The following is a 22,430-nucleotide window of genomic DNA, read 5'->3' on the forward strand; positions in this document are numbered from 1 at the left end:
AGGGCGGTGGGGTGGGGCAGGACGGGAGAGCCCGCCCGGTGGGGGAACGGGAGGAGCAGGAGAGAGCCTCTGTGTGTTGTGCCCCAGCACCGGGCCTGAGAGGCTGTGAGTCCATTGGCTGCCGCTGACAGCCACAAGCAACTCTGAATGTTGCGGAATATCCTCACCGGGGGCTATTTTGTCTCCCAGTGGACATTTGGCAATGTCTGGAAAGATTTTTGGTTGTCACAGCCGGGTGTAGGGGTGATCCTGGCATCTAGTGAGTAGAGGCCAGGGATGCTGCTAAGTATCCCGCGACACGTAGGATGTGTCATCCTACCGCAAAGATGCTCCAGCACACGACGTTGTGTTGGTGTGGTCGACAAATCCTGGAAGAGCACGACACAGGCTGAACGGTTCGTATCTGGACCGTGGTAGACAGCGATCGCAGGCGTGGTGTCCGTCAGCTCACAGGGCTCGCTGTCCCCTCCCTTTGAGGGGTGTCTTCGGGTCCTCCCGGAGTGAAGCACTGACGTGTGCACCTCTCGCCTCTGTGTTTCAGGGCGCATTCCAACGCCATCTCCAACTGCTGCTTTACCTCCAGTGGCCACTTCCTATGTACCAGCTCCTGGGATAAAACCTTAAAGATATGGAATGTCCACACGGGGGAGTTTCGAAACCGTGGAGCCTGCGTGACTCTGATGCAGGGCCACGAAGGTTCGGTCGGCTCCTGCCGCTTTGCCAGAGACAGTGAGTAATCAGCGCCAGGCAGGACACTGTCCCCACGGGTGCTGGGCAGAGCTCTCCGCGCTCCATTCCTATGGACTTCCCTCCGTACAGAGACGCGGTTTCCCGTGGTGCCAACAGTGAGGGTGGATTTTCTCCCCCAAGAACAAAAAAGCGAAGAGGGCAATTCACAGGCACAAGTTCACAACTGGCAGAAACTCAGTTCAACATGGCTTAAGCAACAGAAGAAATTGATTAACTTCTGTCATGGAAAAGTCCAGGTGCAGGTGTGACTCTGGGCATGGCTGGGTCCAGAGACCCAAACAACACTCTCAGGAACCTAGCTCTTCCCCTCAGTCTCTCAACTCGGCCTCCTTCTTTTTCCTGTCTGTCTGTCTTTTTTTTTTTAGACAGAATCTCACTCTCAGTGGTGTCAGCCCAGCTCACAGCAACCTCAAACTCCTGGGCTCAAATGATCCTCCTGCCTCAGCCTCCCGAGTAGCTGGGACTACAGGCATGCGCCATCACACCTGGCTAGTTTTTCTATTTTTTAGTAGAGACAGGGTCTCCTTCTTGCTCAGGCTGGTCTCGAACTCCTGACCTCAAGCAATCCTCCTGCTTTGGCCTCCCAGCAACCTCAAACTCCTGGGATCAAGCAATCCTTCTGCCTCAGCCTCCCAAGTAGCTGGGACTACAAGCATGTGCCACCTTGCCCCGCTAATTTTATATATATATATATATATTTTTTTTTTTAGTTGTCCAGATAATTTCTTTCTATTTTTTTTAGTAGAGACGGGGTCTCACTCTTGCTCAGGCTGGTCTCGAACTCCTGAGCTCAAACGATCCTCCCACCTTGACCTCCCAGAGTACTAGGATTACAGGCGTGAGCCACCATGCCCAGCCTCCTTCTTGTATTGGCCTCTCCCCTCAAGGAGGCAGAGGTGGCCTCTGATGGTCCCGGCCAGCCTGGTTCTGGCTGCTGGCAGTCCCAGGAAGGAGAGACCCTCTGTCCAATGGTGCCCCCACAAGTTCCAGGGAAGACTCCCATTGGCTCAGCTTGGGACACATGCCCACCTCTGAACCAATCACTTAGCAGGATGAAAGGCTCTGATTGGCTAGGTTTGGGTGACTTGCCCACCCCCAGGACTGGAGTTTGGGGTCAGTGTCCCCTGAACCAGAGGGACTGAGAGTAGGCAAGGGCTGCTTCCCCGCAGGAAGTTGGGGGAGCTGTTTCCCGATGAAGAGGCGTGGATTTGAGCAGGGACCAGGACAGGGAGCTGCCACAGGCTGCTCCAGACATCTAGGAGCCAAGTGTGCACTCGCCATGCTGGTGACAGGTGGGGCTCGTCCCGTGTGTTGGGGGCCCCAGCAGGCGCACATGCCGTCAGGGGCCCTAGCGTTTCTGAACCACTTTCCCCCTTCAGCAGCCCTTGCCCCAAGTCAGGCTCCCTCCGTGAGGCGCCCCCTCGCTTCTGCCCTTGGCTTTACTGGGTTCAGAATCACTTACAGTCCATCGTTATTATTATGGAGTCTGTATTTGCCAATTCACCTACTTGCTAAAATCCACTTGTAACCCTAAAATCAGTACGTGTGGCATTGCCAGGCTGTGACGGGTATGTGCGGAGCAGCAGAGAATCTGAGTCACCCCAGGCACGCATTCCCAGGTGCTCCTGAGTGAAGTGGTGCTCTGCCGTCCTGTGTCAGCTCCCACGCAGTGAAGTGTCTTTCTTCCTTGTGGTCTGTTTGGTGCCATCTTTTGCATATTTTTGTGCTTTTTGTTGGTGCTTTTGCTGTTTAAAATGGCCCCCCAACCTCAGTGCTGAAGTGCTGTCTGTGTTCCTGAGCGCTAGAAGGCTGGGCTGCGACTCACAGGGAAAATACACGTTCGACAAGCTCCATTCAGGCATGAGTTATAGTGCTGTTGGCTGTGAGTTCAATGTAAATGAATCAACAGTAAATAGTAAATAAAGTGTCTTTAAACAGAAACACACATAAAACAAGGTTATGTACTGATTGACGAAACTGTTGTGACCAGAGGCTCGCGGGAACCTAAGCCTGCGTTTCCCCTAGGAGCAATGATTCAGTATTTGCCAATTTAGTGTTTGCTAATTCGGTGTTTGCTATAACTTTATAGACTGTAACTACCATGAATAATGAGAATTGGCTGTCAGTGGCTGGGAGTCATCGAGCCACACCAGAAAGGGGTTTCGGTGTCATCAGAGTGAGCTGTGGTTGCTGCCCCCCAAGTCACCCTTAGCCTGCTCTAGATGCACCAGAGGAGGAAGCACTTGGCCGCGGAGGATGACCCTCAGCCCTGACTCTTCCGTTGTGTATTGCAGGCTCTTTTCTCATTTCCGGAGGGTTTGACAAGACCGTGGCTGTTTGGGATGTAGGAGACGGCTACCGGAGGCTCTCCATGAAGGTACATGCCCCAGCGCCAGAGGAACTGGGCTTCATTCCTTAATCCTTCCGTGCTGGGTGCTGGGTGCTGGGTGCTGGGGATACAGCAGTGGGTGAGACAGACCTACATGTCCCCTAATGGAGCTGACACCTCTGTGGGGAAGGATGGACCAGAAACTCGCAAGCAAATCGCCCTTGGTGAGGAGGGAAGTGGAGAAACACAACAGGGCGATGTCCTAGAAACGGACCGGGGGACTAATCCACAGTGCCTGGGCAGGGAGAGCAGGCTGGAGAAGGAGGTGTTTGAGCTGAGAACCGGATGGCAGGGAAGGACTGCATAAGCGAGGATTTGGGGAAGGACATTCCAGGCGGATGGAACAGCAAATGCAGAAACCCCGAGGCAGGAAAGTGTCCGAGAATAGCAGAAACTGCTGTGCAGAGGGATGAATGCCACAGAGAGTGCTGTGGGGCTCCCAAAGAGGGGTGTAAACTGAGCCCTTCCGGCTGCAGGTTAGAGGAGCCCTAACTCAAAGTGGCACTGCGATTAGGGGACCCAGGCTTGGTGCATTCCGTCCCCCTGTTCCGGTGCCGCATTCCCTGGGATTGTGGCACAATCCCTGGTGTCACGATCTCACAGTCACCTCTGGTTGCTAATGCTTACATCCAGGATGCTTGGCCTGTCTGTCCCCAGGGACCCAAAGTAGACCATGTCCCCTTGAGCAGCACGTGTTCAGGCCCAGGGGGCTGGTCTGTCTCAGCCCTCCTTTCCTAGGGTTTGGGGAGGCACAGGGAGTTTATATCACAGCCAATAAACATTTAGACCCGAATGTTAAACCTCCCTGTGCTTAGAAGTCCCTTTGTCCCCCTGATAAGTTGTTCTATTCTCTCTCCTCCTCTTCTCCTCCCTCCATTCTTCCATCCTCAAATTCCTGTCCTTTTGTGAAACACAGTAGCTCAGTCTTCTTTCCTGTTCATTTTTCTCCTAACATACCCCGTTGACTCGCCTTCCACCTCTTTCCGTAAGGGGAAGGCCAAAGAAAGGTATAGGCGCCGACGCAGAACCCAGCATCATCGCATGTCAAGCAGCAACGGCATCTGCCTCCTCTGGGCTCCTTTTCACCAGGGGAAAATGGCTCCCCATGTCCTTAAGCCGCAGTGGATCAGTTTCGCAGTTACTTGAAGCCAAAAGGACCTCTGGGTGGTATTTCCCAGAACGAAGAATGCAAACAAAAACCTGACCAGCTGGGAATATAACCTTTTTTTTTTCCATCCTGCTAAACACCACAGTGCTAATGCAGCGTTACAACTCTTGTAGGATTTGTCTGGCAGGTTTTCTGCTCCTCACTGGAAGATTCCACCCCCCACCCACCCACCACAGTGCAAAAAATAAAATAAATGAACACCACATACTATTTTTAAAGACACACAGTGCCAGGATATGCACACGTGTGACGTCTCTACACTGTGTGTTCCACCTTGAACGTTGTTGATGAAACCAGGAAAGCACAGTTAGTTGTTCTTCAGTGTAAGCAGCATTGGGTCTCTGACTTTGATGTTTTTGGTTTTATTTTTGTTGTTCTTAGAAAGACATTTTCTCTAAGTCCTCATTAAGATTTTATTTTTCTTTAGGGCCACACAGACTGGGTGATGGATGTTGCCGTTAGTAAGGACAAGAAATGGATCCTATCTGCTTCAAAGGTAAAGGCGGCCAAGCTTTTTTTTTAAGAGACAGGGTATTGTTCTGTCACCCAGGCTGGAGTGCAGTGGTACAGTCACAGCTCACAGCAACCTCTAACTCCCTGGCTCAAGCGATCCTCCCACCTCAGCCTCCTGACTGGCTGGGACTGCAGGCATGGGCCACCATGCCCGGCTAATTCTGTGAAAAGTTTTTTGTAGAGGTGGGGTTTTGCTATGTTTCCCAGGCTGGTCTCAGGCTCCTTGGCTCAAGCGATCCTCCTGCCTCAGCCTCCCAAGTAGCTGGGACTACAGACACACACCCCCACACCTGGCTAATTTTTCTATTTTTCAGTAGAGACAGGGTCTCACTCTTGCTCAGTCTTATTAAAAGGATTACTTACCATGACCAACTAGGATTTATCCTAGGGATACAGGGTGGTACAATGTAAAAATCAATCAATGTAATATATCACATTAATAGAACAAGGGGAGGAGGGAACCTACATTTGATCATCTCAATTGACACAGAAAAAGCATTTGGAAAACTCCAAAACCCTTTCATAACAATAATTTAAAAACTCCCAGAAAACTGGGAATAAAGGGAAAATTCTTCCACTTGATGAAGGGTATTCATGAAAATCCCACGGCTAACATCATTCTCAATGGTGAAAGACTAAAAGTTTTCTTCCGAAAATCAGGATCAAGACAAGGATGCCTTTCGCTGCTGCTATTCAATATTGTACTGGAGGTTCTGGCCAGAGCTATCAGACAAGAAAAAGAAATAACAGGCATCCAAATTGGAAAGGAAGAGATAAAACTATTTCTATTCACAGGTGGCATGACCACATATATAGACAACCCAAAAAAAATCCACGAGAAAGCTACTAAGCTAATAAATGAATTCAACAAAGTTTCAGGGTACAAAATCAACACACAAAAATCAACCATGTTTCTATACACCAGCAATGAACCATCTGAAAAAAATAAGCAATTCCATTTACAATTAAAAGAATACTTAGGAATAAATCTAGGCAAGGTGGTGAAAGACTTGTACACTGAAAACTATGAAACATTGTTGAAAGAAATTAAAGCAGATCTAAATAAATGGAAAGACACCCTATGTTCATAGATAGGAAGACTTAATATCTTTCAGATGTCAATACTACCCAAAGTAATCTACAGATTCAACACAATCCCCATCAAAATTCCAACAACAATTCCTCATATGGAATCGCAAGGGGCACCAAATACCCAAAACAATCTTGAAGAAGGAGAAAGAGAAAAATAAAGTTAGAGGACTCACACTTCCTGACTTTGAAACTTCCTACAAGTCTACAATAATTGAACAGTGTGGTACCAGAATAAGGACAGACATGTAGACCAACGGAATAGACTAGAAAGCCCAGAAATTGACCTCACTTATGTGGTCAATTGATTTTCTTTTCTTTTTTTTTTTAATTAATTAATTTTTTTTATTATTTCAGCATATTGTGGGGGTACAAAAGTTTAGGTTACGTATATTGCCCTTGCCCCCCTCAATTGATTTTCAATAAGGATTCCAAGATCATTTAATAGGGAAAGGACAGTCTTTGCAACAAAAGGTATTGAGAAAACTGGCTATCCACGTGCAAAAGAATGAAGTTGCATCCTTACCCTATACAACATACAAAAAAAAAAAAAAAAATTCAAATGGATCAAACACCTAAACATGAGAGCTAAAGCTATAAAACTCTTAAAAGAAAACATTGGAGAAAATCTTCATGATATTGGATTTGGCAATGATTTCATGGATATGACAACAAAAGCACAGGCAACTAAAGAAAAAATAGATAAATTGAACTTTATCAAAATTAAGAACTTTGGGCCTGGTGCGGTGGCTCACGCCTGTAATCCTAGCACTCTGGGAGGCCAAGGCGGGTGGATCGTTTGAGCTCAGGAGTTTGAGACCAGCCTGAGCAAGAGTGAGACCCCGTCTCTACTAAAAATAGAAAGAAATTATATGGACAACTAAATAAATATATATTTATATATATACAGAAAAAAATAGCTAGGCATGGTGGCGCGTGCCTGCAGTCCCAGATATTTGGGAGGCTGAGGCCGAAGGATCGCTTGAGCCCAGGAGTTTGAGGTTGCTGTGAGCTAGGCTGATGCCACAGCACTCTAGCCCGGGCAACAGAGTGAGACTCTGTCTCCAAAAAAAAAAAAATGAAGAACTTTGTATATCAAAGGATACTATAAAGAAAACAAAAAGACAACCTATAGCATGGGAGAAAATATTTGCAAATCATTTGTTTGTTATATAAGGCATTAATATCCAGAATATATAAAGAGCATCTAAAACTCAACAACAAAAACCACAACCTAGTTCAAAAATGGGCAAAGGATTTGAATAGACTTTTCTCCAAAAAAGATATAGAAAAGGCCAATAAGCATATAAACAGATGCTCAACATCCTAAGTCATTAGAGAAATGCAAATCAAAAGCAGTGAAATATCACCTCATACCTACTAGGAGGGCAGGTTCCAAAAAAACATGGAAAGTAACAACTGTTGGCAAGGATGTGAAGAAATGGGAACCCTTGTGCATTGCTGATGGAACTGTAAACCAGTGCAGCTGCTGTGGGAAGTGGTTTGGCAGTTTCTCAAAAGGGTAAACAGAACCACCATCTGACCCAGCAATTCCACTGCTGAGTTTGGACCCAAAAGAACTGAAGGCAGGGACTCGAGCAGATCCTTACACACACTGTTCACAGCAGCGTTATTCACGATAGCCAAAAGGTGGAAGCAACCCAGGTGTCCATCAATGGATAAATAAAATGTGGTATGTACATACAATGGAATATTATTCAGCCATAAAAGGAGGAAATTCTGACATATGTTACACCATGGATGAACCCTGAGGACATTATGCTAAGTGACATAAACCAGTTGCAAAAGGACAAAGGACAGATATTGTGTGACCCCCCTTCTAAGAGGTATCTAGAGTAGTGAAACTCATAGACACAGAAGGTAGAATGGTGGTTGCCGGGGCTGGGGAGGACGGGAGAGGGAAAGTTATTGTTTAGTTGGTGATGGAATTTTTCTTGGGGATAAGGGAAAAGTTTTGGGTATAGACAGTAATGATGGTGACACAAGATTGTGAATGTATTTAATGTCACTGAATTGTATACTTAGAAATGGTTCGAATGATAAATATTATACCCCAATAAAAAAATAAACAATGACATGTTTCTTTATGTCCCATAATATATTTTTACTTTTCTGTTTCAAATAATACTTGCCTGAAATGCCTGCAGCCTTTAGGACGTCCTTCTTTTATGAAGTGGTAAAACTGAATACTGGCAAACGTGAAGGTCACTGTGACTTGCATCTCAGTTCTTACCGAGTCTACATCATACTGATTCCTGGCGTCAGCCCAGTGTGATAACATCAAACTAATTACCCGCTCCTCAAACACATCCAAGCCTGGGATACTGAAGATTTGACTCACTAGGTTCTTAGACTTGTAGAACTTAGTTTCCAGTGCTCCAAAAATGTCCAAATGTACCAAATCCACAGCTTGTTTAATAGACCAGGTATTTGTCAGTCAGGTTCTTTGCCGCTATAAATTGATGATAGAGGCTATATGTATCTAAAATATCCAACTCTTTTAAACACTCTGGAGCACATTGGATGTCATTATAAGTTAAATCTCTTTTTTTTTCCCCAGGGAAAAAGGCATTAAATCACAGAGGTAATAAAAACATGTGATATTAGGTTGGGCATGGTGGCCCATGCCTGTAACCCTAGCACTTTGGGAGGCCGAGCAAGGGGATTGCTTGAGGCCAGGAGTTCAAGACTAGTCTGGGCAACATAGTGAGACCCCATCTCTATAAAAAAATAAAATAAAAAAATTAGCTTGATGTGCTGGCGAGTGCCTGTAGTTCTATCTACTTGGGAGAATGAAGCAGGAGGATTGCTTGAGCCCAAGAGTTCAAGGCTGTAGTGAGCTATAATCACACCACTGCACTCCAGCCTGGGTGAAAGAGTAAGACCCAGTCTCTAAAAAAGTAACTTGTGATATTGAAGTCGGATTCCAAATAAGTTATAGTTTTAGTAAAGAAACTGAGAATGTACTGTTTAAATCGGCTGCCCTTTTTTTGGTGATTTTTTTTTGTTTGTTTTTTGAGTACTGAAGAAGTCTTATTTCCAAAGAATGAATAATTTTTTCAGTATGTGATTTTCGTCACAACCTACTGATGCAATCACTTCATCCTTTTTTGGCCTCTTCAAAGATCATCAAACAGTTTTAAATAAACAGTATATACATTTCTGTGTTATTCTCATCTTTTCCTCTATTCTCATCTGTAGTGTATTTTAAATTTAGGGGACATTCTTCTTGTCCTAGACTTAAAAAAATGTAATTTTATGGCAGGCCAACATTTTAACATCTTTTCTGTGGCCAGAGACGATAATAGCCACCTTGTAGGCACATGTTTAAGGAAGATATCTCCTTCCGTTTCTATAATCAAAAATCTCATCAAGTGCTTCTCTACGTTTTGGGGAAGGTGAAAAGTGGTCAAAAACTTGTATTGTGATAGATTCGACATCACAGGTAAGCAAATCACACGTGTACAAGGTATGTACAAGGCCATTTAGCATTTACTTTAGTCAGAAGTTTATAGAATGAATGGAATTTGCCAAAATTTACATTTGCACTGTCTACTGAATACGTAGGTAGATGAGCTAAGTCTAGTTTGTATTTAAATAAATACCAACATGCTTTTGTTTTCTGCAGTTTTATTAATATCTTTATAGAAACTCAGAAGATGATTTGAAACTCGAGCTTTGGAATCAAAGTATCTAAGAGCTGAGGGGACATTTATTTTGTTGCCATGGTTTGACGAATCACTTGATACACTGTAGAAAGCCTGATTGTTGGTAAAATCTGACAGCTCTACACTGCAAGGTGCCAATACGTGTTACCCCAAATTCCCCTTTCATTTCCCCTCACAGGACATTGGTTGCCACGGCTGAATCAGGAAACGTAGCATCGCTCAGTGTGTTAGTTTTTAGTGCTTCTGTAATAAATTGCCACAGACTGCTCATGTTTAAACAACACAAATTTAATATGTTACAGTTCTGTAGGACAGAAGTCCGACAGGGTCCTAGTAGGCTAAAATCAAAGTGCCAGCAAGACTGCATTCCTTTATGGAATTACTGTTATTACTAACTAAAGTCCAGAGGTGACATGGTTTCACTCTTCCTGTTGCACAGTTCCATGTGCTTTGCCAAATGCATGTCACGCATGAGCCACCACAGTAGCATATAGAACAGTTCCACCTCCTTAAAAATCCCCTGTGTTCCACCCACTCATCCCTAGAACCCCTGGCAACCACTGATCTCTCTACTGTGTTTAAGTTTTGCCTTTTCCAGAATGTCATGTGGTTGGGATTACAGTCTGCAGCCTTTGCAGATTGGCTTCTCTCGCTTAACACTATGCATTTAAGGTTCCTCCATGCCTTTGCGTGGCTTGACAGCTCATTCCTTTTTATCGTTGAATGGTATGCCAGTGAATGGACGTACCACAGCCTGTTTTGTGACTGCTGGTTTCCTGTTTACCTTGTTCCAGGATAGGACCATGAGACTATGGAATATTGAAGAAATTGACCAAATTCCTGCGGTGATAGAGAGCAAAAAGGCCATGGGCTTAAAGCTGAAACAGGTTGGTATTGGGTAAAATTAAGCCCGGTGAAGCCTTATTAGATCCCTCTACAAATTAATATATTCTTTGGACAAACACTTAATGGGCAGCTAGGGATACAGCCGTGAACAAACAGACCAAGTGTTTGCCCCGGGGGAGCTAGAATTCTAAAAGAGCAAAGACACAGAAAAATGTGTGTTGAGTTAAGTGGTGATGAGTAATTTGGAGAAAAGTACCAGGAAAGGGGAATGGCAGTGGGGGGGGGGTTGTAGTGTTTTAAAGGATGATCAGGATAGGTCTCCTGGAGAGGGTGACATTTGTGCCGACTTGGAGGGGGTAAGCTGTGGACATTGAGGGGAAGAATTTGCCAGCAAAGGGAACAGCCAGTGCGGAGGCCCTGAGGCAGGAGCAAGCCTGAGTGTCTGAGGGGTGAGGGGAGTGGAGGACGTGGGGCCTGAGGGAGCACTGTCCGTGGAGGAAGGGCCAGGTGCACAGCTGGACACTGGGTGAGCCTCCTACCCTCCAGCTGTGGAGCCCCGGCCGGGCTGGTGCCCCATGTCCCTTGCAAGAGGCCCAGGCACCCGTGTTTCTCTAGTGCAGGAACTTGGTGGCTCATCTTCTGCCTCACCAGGCCCAGCCGGTGCAGGCCGCAGAGGCTGTCCCTGCTGGGGCCTCTCTGAGCACACGCCTGGCTGCTGCTCAGAGAGGCTGAGGAGCGTATGCTGGGCCCTCTTGAGTCCCCCTTCCCTAGGAATCCTGGACTCGCAAGACTTGTCTCCTCTCAGAAGGCCCGGCTGGGGGCCACTGCTTCTGGGAATGGCTAGTTTGAAAGCAGCACTGCAGGACAGGGAGGTGAGGGGTGGGCCCCACATGGGCCTTGTCTTTGTGGCCAGCTGGCCCTCATGGCTCTTGCAGCTGGCTCATTCTCTCTCTGTGGCCTGCAATTTTGCAATTTCCACCTTTGCAGGCTTAGTAGCTGCAGAGAGGGGGGCTCTTACCGTGGCCCAGCCCAGGTAGCTGGGCCAAAGGGAGATTCTCACTTCCTGCCCGATCCCCTCTGACCAGCACCTCCTTTCTGCTCTTTTGAAATATTTTGTGTCAGTGTGAAGGATGCGACAGGCCTTTCTCCATCTCTGAGAGTGACACCTCTTCTGAAATATTCAACAAATGTGTGTTCTGCCGGAGAGACGCAAAGGACTTGCCCGAAGGGTGTTCATCATCATCATCAGAAAAGGAGACTTCGTCACCAACAGGGAGCAATGATGACTGACGGCCACAGGGCCCTTTGGGTGACTTGAACACAGGCTACCTGTCATGTAGGTTTCGGGGCTTCGCAGGGACCTTTCTCTTGGGCCCCTCCCAGCTGAGTGAGCCTGTCAGACCGGCAGGGCCAAGCCCGGGCTGGGCTCTCACCGCAGGGCCACCGCCGCAGCTCCGCAGCACCCTCGTGGAGCAAACAATTTATTCTTAGCTTTCCTGAAAAATAAATCTAGATTCCTTTGGAAAACAAGTGTCCGTGTGAATTCTAGAAGCAATATTGCCATTTCTAGGTTTATGTCCTGGTGTGTGTCCTGTGTCATTTTTGGAACATGCTATGGACACACGTTCTGGAGTCTGGAGTTGCCCTGTACGGTGACGCTTGGGGGCTGGCACCCGCAGTTCTTGAGGAAGGGTTTGTCAGATGAGTACGAAGATGTGTGGGGCCCCGTTGTGAACAAGGCATTGCCTCCCAGGCCAATGCTCTCGAAGGTCTGGCTAGGCAAGGGGGTGATGGTGGCATTTCCGGGATGGGATGTCTCATGCTCCCTGCCCTAGACTTCTCCGTTTCCAGCTTGCCCACGCCTACGTGCAGCCCCCTTCCTGCTGCCACGGCACATGGTGCAGCATAAATCAACTCAGGAAGTTTTCAGTTAACACGAAGGGCCCCCTTTTCCACTTGGTATGTGTGGCTCACATACTTTTCGTCAAATGTCATTAATATTCCCCTTGGTCCATTTTGCTAACTTAACTGCAGGACTGATTTACACAGTGCCGATGTCTGGCATCCAGTCACTGCGCACATAGGAGGTGGGGCAGGTCCCACATTTGGTGCCGTCCTCGGTCACAGCCCCGTTGACTGCTCACACTCAAGCTGGCCGTTCAGTATTTATCCGTTTATCTATGTGAGTGATGCATGAACATGCCAAAGCTCCACCGACGCCCTCCCGTCAACTGGGGTCCCCTTGCAGAGGCGCCCTCTTGCTCGTGGCCTCCCTCCCTCCCGCACAGGGGCAAGCCTAGCTGTATCCAGGGCTGGAGTCACCTAGACTGCAGACGCCCACTGCCCACTGATGGGCACTTGGGGTGGCATTGCAGGTAATGCCCGGGCGAACCCTCGTGCATGCACTTTTGCAGACTTAAGTTTCTGCGGGAGGGACTCCCACTGGGAGCGCGCTGGGTGGGCAGGTTGGCCGTGCTGGGACACGGGAGCTGGGGTGCTTGAGGGAGGAGACCCAGGTAGGAAGGTGAGAGCTCGGGCCGGGAGGGCCTGGCCCTGCTCCGGGGGCACTGTCTCCGAACTGTCTTGTGGGACCCAGGGACGCCCCGACCGACACGCGGGGGCCGGGGGACCCTCCCACTTCCGGCGGGCAGAAGGCCCGGACGCTGCGCGCGCGTCCCCTAGAGTGCGGGTGTCCCGGATCCCCTTCGGAGACACCACCCTCCGACCCGGGCCGGCCTTCCCGGGCCCTGCGCGGCACGCGCCTGCCGAGCTCCAGTCCCCGCGCCGCACCCCCAACTCCGCGGTGCCCGTGAACCCGGCCCAGCGTCACGTGTGTGCCCGCGGCGAGCGGGGCCTGTGCGCATGCGCGCGGCCGATGCGCCAACGGTGATGGGAGGAGATCCGCGCTGTGCGTGTGCGGGAGGCGCCGTGGCTTAGTTGGTTAAAGCGCCTGTCTAGTAAACAGGAGATCCTGGGTTCGAATCCCAGCGGTGCCTCAACCGAGCGTTCAAGCTCTTTCCATTTTGCCCCTGTCGTCTTCCGCTCTGCGTCCCTGCGCGGCTCCCCCTCATTTTAGGGGTATGAGAGGGACCCTGAGAGGTCGTTTTAGCCGGGCCCCTACTGGGCGGGGCTTCGGCGGGGCGCTGGTGGGCGTCACCGACCGGGGCCTGGGCGACACGGCCCCGCTTTGCTGGCGAGGCGGCCACCCGGGTGGCCCCACGAAGGTGCGGAGTCCCCGTGGTCGCCAGGCCCAGCTCAGCTGATTTCCCCTTCTCCGTCGTAAAGGAAAATAAAAATCTCAGGACCTTCCTCCTAACCCTTTTTGCAAAAGAGGAGGCTTTTTTGCAGCACCCTCTTCCCAATGAACGTCGGTTACTATCCTGCATGGGCCAGACCCCTGGGGAAGGGGAAAGGCCTGTCCTGGCGTCTGCAAGGACTGTCCTCACAGATCATTCAGGAGGAAATCCTTGCTGGCCTCCCCTGAACAAGGACCTGCGGCTTGTAGCTTCGGGTCTGCAGGCTGTCTGGCTCCTGCTCATTGCGCACTAAGGATCATTATGCTACTGACCTCAGGGTCCTCGCTCCCCAGTCAATAGACATTGGCAGGAGACCCAGAGAGGAACTCCTACAGGCCAGGCTTCAGGGGGGGAGGGGAGTGGGCTTGCTGGAACAAAAGAGAGTGCCGGCTCAGGGGCAACCAGACAGGCTTTTTTCCCCAACAAAGGGCTGGGGGACTTCTAAGGGACAGCGAGAGAAAGTCTGATGCTGGCACTGAGAGCACACACTAGAGGCCGGGTTTTGCTGGCAGCTGCCCATCTGGCAGTCATGCTTCTTCATACATGGCACGTTTCGTTAGCGTGTTAAATCCCCACGCTGGGGCACGATTGTTGGCACTAAAATGAGGCCAAAGGTCTCTGAGCTGTCAACTTTGGGCTTCCTGTGGGCAGTAACCTCTCTGCGCCGGCTTTGGGGCTGTCGCACCCCCTGCTGCAGTGGTTGCTATGTCCAGTTAAAGAATTACCGTCTGTGGAACCCAGGTGTTGACCATTTTCGAAGCTTTTGTTCAGCATTGTAAGCAGACTTAAGCCTTGGCTCAAGGCTCAGGCGGGTAGCCAAAGTCCACCTCCTTATACCTGCTCAGTCACAGGTTTGTCTTCCCAGGTGCAGACCAGAGACAGGACAGCATCAGACGTTCTTCCCCGTACCCGGGACATCTGCATGACGCGTGCCTCCTTCACTCCCCTGTTCTCTTCTAACATCCGCCTTATTTTATGTGACATATAGATTCCCGGGTCTCACAAGAATGTAACCATTTAGTCTCCCTGCCCACCCCACCTTCCTCTTTGCTTCTTTCTGTGTGCCCTGTCCCCTCTAGAACCTGAATTCCCAAATCCCACTTGAGAAAAACAACCGCATGTTAATATTTGTCTGTGGTTTGTGTTTTTCCTGGAGTGTCCTCCACTTTGGCTTAAAAAGCCTCTATTGATTGAGGTCTTTGCCTCAGTCACTTATTTTGGGTTGTCACCCTCTGTTTTACAGATGGAAGACTGGGGCTTAGTGAGGTCAGGTGAGGCCCGAAGGGGAAGAGTGCAGGACTGAGTCCAGCCACTGTGACAGTCAGTCGGATGACGGCATGAGAACTCCAGGTGAGGGGAAGAGCAAATGGAACTCTGCCCAGTTCAGGGGCCAGGAGAGGGGTGGGACACAAAGGCCTGAGCTGTGGTTGCAAATCGGGGCTTGAGAACACATTTGCATGTGGGGGCCTACTTCAGAGAAATTGCAACTGCGTCTTTGCAGGGTGGCGTGGGGGGAAGCATTGGAGTTTTAAAAATAATTCCCCAGAGGTTCACATATGTCAAACCCAGAAGGACAGAAACTGCAGTCATGGCATGAGGCCGTGCTCCACACCGTCAGATTCACCCGCCCCAGAAGCAGTTCCTCTCTCTGCATTTCCTCTGGGTCTAGTTTATTGTTTGTTTTTTCTCATGTTTTCTGGTCCATTCTTGCCCTTTGCAGCTTGGTTGTTTTTTGTTGACATTGCCAAGGAAAACTTGTAGGGATACTTGAGGCTTTGCAGTTCTAATAGGAGCATTTAACTGAATCCAGGGATGAATTTACTGGGGAACTGGGCTCAAGTCATCGTGGAGGCTGTTTTATTTCTGGTTCATATTTACGCCTAGCCTGAGGTATTTAGGGTCAGTTTTGAGCATTTTTGTGTTAGGTGGCCAAGGAGGGATGTTGGCTGGGTGTGTGTGTCTGGATCTTAGGGAGGGTCAGCTGAAGAAAAGCATGTTGAATCATGAAATGTTAAATATCTTATGTAGTTTATTGAATACTATAGCAAAAGTGAAAAACAGAATGGCTGAACTGCTTCTCAGCCTTTGGGCTGAGTGTCTGTTCATAGCAGTTTAATATCTGCTATGTCCTCCATCCGAGGACAATATTAAATGGATATTTGGAGCAGGGAGACGGAACAAAGTCTTGCTCCACCCACTCCGCATATCAATTGGTATTGCACTGTGAGCGCTCCAAGTACGATTTCTACTGACTGCGCATGGCTTCTGCACCGTTGCAAAGTCGAACCGTCATAATAATCATAAGTTGAATCCTCCTGCCTGAGCCTCCCACAGTGCTCGGATTACAGGTGTGAACCTCCACACCCAGCCTGTGTTGTTTCCCCTACTGATTTGTAGGTGGAATTTTATTAAATGAGAGTCCTTTGCCTTTTATAGATGTGATCAGTGTTATCTCTCAGTCTGTCATTTGCGTTTTAACTTTGTTACGGTGTCTTTTATCTTTTCATTGATTCAAGTCATCTTTTAAGTCCTCTGATCAAGTTTACAGTGTTCTTAATCTAGGTCTTATATATTTCTTGCTGGATTTATTTGTAGCTATGGCGAATGGAATCCTTTTCCTATTATTTCTGTCACTGCACATTGTCGTGTGTAGGAATGCCTTTGATGTCTAAAAGTGGCTCTTTAAAGAGTCCTTCTTACCTGACTCTCATCACTGCCAACAGTTTGTTTGATTTTTTGGCAGATTCTGAGTTGTGCAAATTGGGATATTGAATAATAACTTTGATCTTAAAGGGAAAAAAAAAGACAAGTTACAAACCAGAAAAAGGTATCTGGAAGATGTATAAGCGACAAAATAATTTTCAGTTGAGGAAGGATCCCGGGTTTAGCAGGGCAGTGAAAATACTTTATCAGAATTTGAAAAGCCAGGTTATCGACAATCACATTCTTCAGTATTTCCCCAAAGAAATGAAAACAATTTCCATAGGAAGACTTCACAGACGCTGTAAATACAACAGCAAAGACTAGGAACAGCCCAGGTATCCACGGAGATGAAGAAATTGTGGTATGTCCAGGTAGTGGACCACTATACAGCAGCAAAAAGGACTGAAATACCGATACACCAACACGGATGGAATCTCACATTGTGTGGAGTGACACACTACACGATTCATGATTCCATTTATATAAAACTTAATTTATGGTGACAGCAGATCAATGGTTCCCTGTGTGGCAGACAGTCTGGCTTCTTGAAAAGGGGCACAAAAGAACTTTTGGGGGTGATGGAAATGCTCTCTATCTTGGTAGGGGTGTGGGTGTGTATTTACCAAAACTCATTAAATTGTATGCTTGAGATCTATGCGTGGCCGGGCGTGGTGGCTCAGGCCTGTAATCCTAGCACTCTGGGAGGCTGAGGCAGGAGGATGGCTTGAGGTCAGGAGTTCGAGACCAGCCTGAGCAAGAGCAAGGCCCTGTCTCTACTAGAAATAGAAAAATTAGCCGGGTGTGGTGGCATGTGCCTATAGTCCCAGCTACTCGGGAGGCTGAGGCAGGAGGATCGTTTGAGCCCAGGAGTTTGAGGTTGCTGTGAACTAGGCTGACGCCACGGCACTCTAGCCTGGGTGACAGAGTGAGACTCTGTCTCAAAAAACAAAGCAAAACAAAACAAACAAAAAACCAACAAAAAAACAGATCTATGCATTTCATGGGATGAAAGTTAATCTCAATAAAGATATTAACAATAAAAGTCATGCAGACAATTCAGATCCTCACCCCCGCCTGTCCCCCAGCTGCACGTGGATTTAACTCGTTCTTGCCCATGGTCCATGCCCTCACAGCAGGGTGGGCCTCCAATGGCAGGGCTGTGGCTGTCCATCTCCTCTGTTTCATGTCCCGTGCAATTCCTGCCTGATGGGTTCCAGACAGAGGCGGGTTTATCTGGGCCCGGAGGGTGGAGATATGGACACCCCATTGGCTGCTTCTAGGGAGAGTTTCACATTTAATGACTGTCTGGGGAGGTGGCCTCAGCCTCAGGGAACAACCTGCCCCCCCACCCCACAGCCTCCCGGAAGAGCCTCCTCGTGGCCGGGGAAGGCTGACAGTGTGGTCTCCATGGAGCTGGGTTCTCAGTTGACAGAGAGAAAATCATTTATCGATTTCCCTTGCCCCACCGCTGTCCAACTGGCGTGATTTATATAAATCAAAATGTAATGGTGGGCCGGGTGCGGTGGCTCACGCCTGTAATCCTAGCACTCTGGGAGGCCGAGGTGGGCGGATCGTTTGAGCTCAGGAGTTCGAGACCAGCCTGAGCAAGAGCGAGACCCCATCTCTACTAAAAATAGAAAGAAATTATATGGACAGCTAAAAATATATGTATAAAAAAAAAATTAGCCGGGCATGGTGGTGCATGCCTGTAGTCCCAGCTACTCGGGAGGCTGAGGCAGGAGGATCGCTTGAGCCCAGGAGTTTGAGGTTGCTGTGAGCTAGGCTGACGCCACGGCACTCACTCTAGCCTGGGCAACAGAGTGAGACTCTGTCTCAAAAAAAAAAAAAAAGTAATGGTGAATGTGTTTGTACAAATGATATTCATAAGATTCTATTATTTAATTTAATAGGTTAACTAATGTGAAAACAAAAACATCGTTTCACACCAAATGTTCTTTCTTCAACTTAATTAGATTACACTCTAATCCAAAAAATTCAGCAAAATGTAAATTCAGCAAACATGAAATGTCTATTTGGTGTGAGACAATTTACTATGTGCTCTGGGGGCTGGAAACACGAATTTGGATGGTGTAGGATGGGCAAACTGAGGCCAGCGGGGCATGAAGACGGGGAGCGAGGGGCAGGGGTGGGAATGAGCGTGGATGGGCTTCCGGCCTTCACGTGTGGGCTCCTTACTGACCGTGCCCCTGGATGCCCTGCCACTGCCCTTTGAACCAAGAGAGGAGCGTTCTGGAGGCCAACTGATGCTCCAACAGAAGCCTGTTTGCTTTTATTATTTTTATTTTTTTTATTTTTTGAGACAGGGTCTCACTTTGTTGCTGGGGCTAGAGTGCAGTGATGCCATCATAGTTCACTGCAACCTCAGCTCCTGGGCTCAAATGAGCCTCCTGCCTCAGCCTCCTGAGTAGCTGGGACTACAGGCGCATACCATGACACCCAGCTAATTTTTGTATTTTTTGTAGAGATGGAGTCTCGCTCTTGCTCAGGCTGGTCTCGAACTCCTGAGCTCAAGCAATCCTCCTGCCTCAGCTCCCATAGTGCTGGGATTACAGGCCTGAGCCACCACACTCAGCCCTAAATATTCTAATATTTTGTTGAGGAATTTTGCATCTATGTTCACGTGGCATATTGGTCTGTAATGTTCTTTTCTTACAAAGTCTTTGGTTTTGGTCTCAGGCTAATTCTGGCCTCATAAAATGAGGTGGAAAGTGTTCACTCCTGTTTTGTTTTTCTGAAAAGATTGTGTCAAATTGGTGTGATTTCTTCCTTAGTTGTTTGGTAGAATTCACCAATGAAACCATCTAGGCATGAAGCTTTCTTTGTTGAAAAAGGTTTTAATTACAAGTTCAATTTCCTTAAAAGATATAGCACTACTCACATTATCTATTTCTTCTTGAGTGAGCTTTGGTAGATTCTTACAAAGTTAAGCATACACTTAATATACAACCCAGCAATCTCACTCCTAGGTGCTTACCCAAACGAATTGAAAATTTACGTTGGCACCAAAACCTTCCAATTCAGAAGTTCCACGGCAAGTTACAGGACACACTGAAAGAATGCCTGGGATGGCTCCTGCTGGATGCCAATTCCCAGGGCTTCAAAACCAGACAACCCCAGTCCTTGACCACAGCTGGACACCTGACCCAGGATGGGCCCACACAGAAGGGCACCAGCCCAGGCGAGGCCAATCAGAGCCTTTCCACAGAAAGTGGAATTTTGGTCGTTGGTTTGTAATGTGCGAGACCAGGTGCTGTATACGTAGGTGCTGTGAGTGATGGTGGTGGTGGTGGGTGCCATGTTTTCTGCCATCTGGTTGGAGGACACAGAAGGTTCTGGGGAGGAGGACAGGTTGGGCACAGGAACAGGGTCAAGGATGAGAGACCCAAACCACACTGGTTTGCCCCCAAGTGTCTCCCTGCATTCCTGTTCTGAGCTGCATGACACACCCAGGCCAGAGTCCTCTCAGCAAAAGCTGAGTTGGGTTTCTGTTACTTGCAGCTGAAAGCATTCCAGTGCTTAAGCATCTCTCCTTCCTTGGGCAATTTACATTTTCTCTGGAGAGGAGAGTTTTTTCTTTCCCTCCATTGGCTTCCTCCCCTTCAGTCTAAGTGGTGGGCCACTGTGGCTGAGTCATGCCACACTGCCCCTAGCTTTTGTCTTTCATGAAATGAGGGAAATTGGCCTTGACTTACTACACGTAAGAATCTTGCATGGAGAAGATGCTCAAAGGACAGTTGTGACAAGGATGTTGTCAGGATGACACCAAGATTTGCCTGAGATCCTCTGAATTGGGGGCTGAGATAGATGAAATATTGACAAGGACGATGGGAATGATGATTTGCAATTTTTAACCTCCCAGTAGCAGAACATGAACTTGTTGCCTTGAAGTTGTTACAATTCCCTTAGAGCTGCTACTGCTACTATTGTTGCTGCTGTCATTATTGTCACAACTACACTGGGCACCCTGAGTTCACAATGATTCTGGGTGCAACCAGGTTCCCTCCTTCTCCCAAACTTGACTACTTCATGGCTGCCTGTGGCCACACTTTGGGCTGAATTAATATAGACTTTGGCTCTTGCTGACAAAATTACAGTAGCTAGTGTTGCTTTTTCCTCTTTAGTTATAGAAATTAAAAAACAGATAAAAACAAAAAGAACATTAATCTCTTGGTTTTCTAAGTAGCACAGAATGTTATTTAAATAAATAGTTGAACGAACTTTTGGGATTGACATTTCTGATGCTTATTGTCTGGGGGGGAACCATTACTCTCTTGTGTTTTGCACAACGTCCTTTGTTGACAGTATGGAGATTCGAGTGTGGAAGAAGAAAGCCACTCCAGGGATCTTGGTGACCTCCTGTCTGTACACAGTTCACTCTGTGCCAGGGACAACGGTAAGCTGAGCTTGGCTTCAGCTGCCTGCAGGAATGTAAATCTGTACTTCCAGTGCCAGAAAACTTGCTTTTCCCCTTTGTTATTTTAGATTTAAGAGCTGGAAGGACACTTTTAAGCTCCTTGGCACTGGATGTTTCAGCTGCTGTGATGCTAATGATTCACTAATTGAAAACATAAAATATCCTGGAAACCTTCTGCTAAAGGAAGGATTTTAAAACGTGTGCGTTCTATTGAAAAATATGCCCTTCTGAGATGGCTGAGGAGGCACGATCTCATTCGGTCTCATTCCTGAGGGCGGTGTACATGCCCTTCTTATTTCTGAATCAGGTGGGAGGATCGCTTGAGAGCAGAAGTTCGAGACCAACCAACTTCTGCTCGAGAGCAGAAGTTCGAGAGCAGAAGTCCGAGCAAGAGCGAGACCCTGTCTCTACCAAAAATAGAAAAATTAGCTGGGGTGGTGATGCACACCTGTAGTCCCAGCTACTCAGGAGGCTGAGGCAGAAGGATCGCTTGAGCCCAGGGGTTTGAGGTTGCTGGGAGCTAGGCTGATGCCACTGCACTCTAGCCTGGGCGACACAGCAAGGTGGCCTGAGGGGTTTTCTGTCCTCCAGACACACTTTCCCTTGACGCTTTTGCGGAGTAGTGTCCCAGCCTCCCTGGCAGTCTGGATCAATGGCCTGAACCAGCACCCTCACCGCGCCTTCCTTGCCTGCTGATTCAGAGCATGGGAAGCCCAAGGTGGAGGGCGGCAGTCTCCACTGTCAGTTCAGTGGACTCATTGTTACGTCTCCTCGTGGAATCGTCCCTCCTCCTGGAGCTAAGACCCCTAGGCCAGCGGAGCATGAGATGGGGGAACCGGAAGCAAAAACTTCCTAGTGGGTCCCTAAGGGTAATAACGGAGGGTGCCATTCCCATTTGCATCCCTCGGTTCCCTGAGCCTTGAGCTCTGGCTAGGAGCAAGCACCACACTGGGAAGTGATTCAGAGCATGGACGGTTTCCCCGGCACCTTGCCCCGGCCCTGCCGGGTGCTGCCTCCAGCTGCTGCTGTAACTGAGTCTTCCAAAGGCCGTTCCGCTGCCGTTCCGTCCAGCTAGCCGCTGCGTGGGCACCCCGCGCTCCATGCGCTGTGAAGTGAGCTCCTAGGTCGCAAGCATCGCTGTGCAGAGTACCGTGATGGAGTACCACCTGTGGAGTACCACGATGGAGTACCACATGTGGAGTACCACGTGTGGAGTACCATGTGCGGAGTACCACGATGGAGTATCACATGTGGAGTACCACCTGTGGAGTACTGTGATGGAGTACTGCGGCGGAGTACCACCTGTGGAGTACCACGATGGAGTACCACATGTGGAGTACTGCCACGGAGTACCTTGTGCAGAGTACCACGTGCGGAGTACCAGGACGGAGTACCACGTGCGGAGTACCACGTGCAGAGTACTGCGAGGGAGTACCATGTGTGGGAGTACCACGTGCAGAGTACCGCGAGGGAGTACCATGTGTGGAGTACCACGTGCAGAGTACCGCGAGGGAGTACCATGTGTGGAGTACCACGTGCGGAGTACCGCGAG

General features: G+C 48.4%; 1 protein-coding gene and 2 non-coding genes across 3 annotated transcripts in view; all 3 read left to right on the top strand.

Moving 5' to 3' along the window:
* Window positions 1-11,937, top strand: part of WDR88 (WD repeat domain 88) — a 28,276-nt gene extending 16,339 nt beyond the window's left edge. Inside the window, exons 7-11 of the mRNA XM_069457501.1 lie at window positions 542-729; window positions 3,045-3,127; window positions 4,735-4,803; window positions 10,393-10,485; window positions 11,567-11,937. Of these exons, the coding sequence (XP_069313602.1) occupies window positions 542-729; window positions 3,045-3,127; window positions 4,735-4,803; window positions 10,393-10,485; window positions 11,567-11,734 (601 nt within the window). The 3' untranslated portion in view covers window positions 11,735-11,937. The remainder of the gene's footprint in view (window positions 1-541; window positions 730-3,044; window positions 3,128-4,734; window positions 4,804-10,392; window positions 10,486-11,566) is intronic.
* Window positions 11,938-13,366: 1,429 nt separating this feature from the next.
* Window positions 13,367-13,440, top strand: TRNAT-AGU (transfer RNA threonine (anticodon AGU)). The gene has a single exon. It is a non-coding gene; the product is annotated as a tRNA-Thr (tRNA).
* A 2,370-nt stretch (window positions 13,441-15,810) lies between these two features.
* On the top strand, window positions 15,811-15,992 carry LOC138375220 (U2 spliceosomal RNA). The gene has a single exon (XR_011231470.1). It is a non-coding gene; the product is annotated as a U2 spliceosomal RNA (small nuclear RNA).
* Window positions 15,993-22,430: the final 6,438 nt, after the last annotated feature.

This window comes from Eulemur rufifrons, chromosome 24, assembly GCF_041146395.1.
Source record: "Eulemur rufifrons isolate Redbay chromosome 24, OSU_ERuf_1, whole genome shotgun sequence".
NCBI classification, from domain to species: Eukaryota; Metazoa; Chordata; class Mammalia; order Primates; family Lemuridae; genus Eulemur; species Eulemur rufifrons.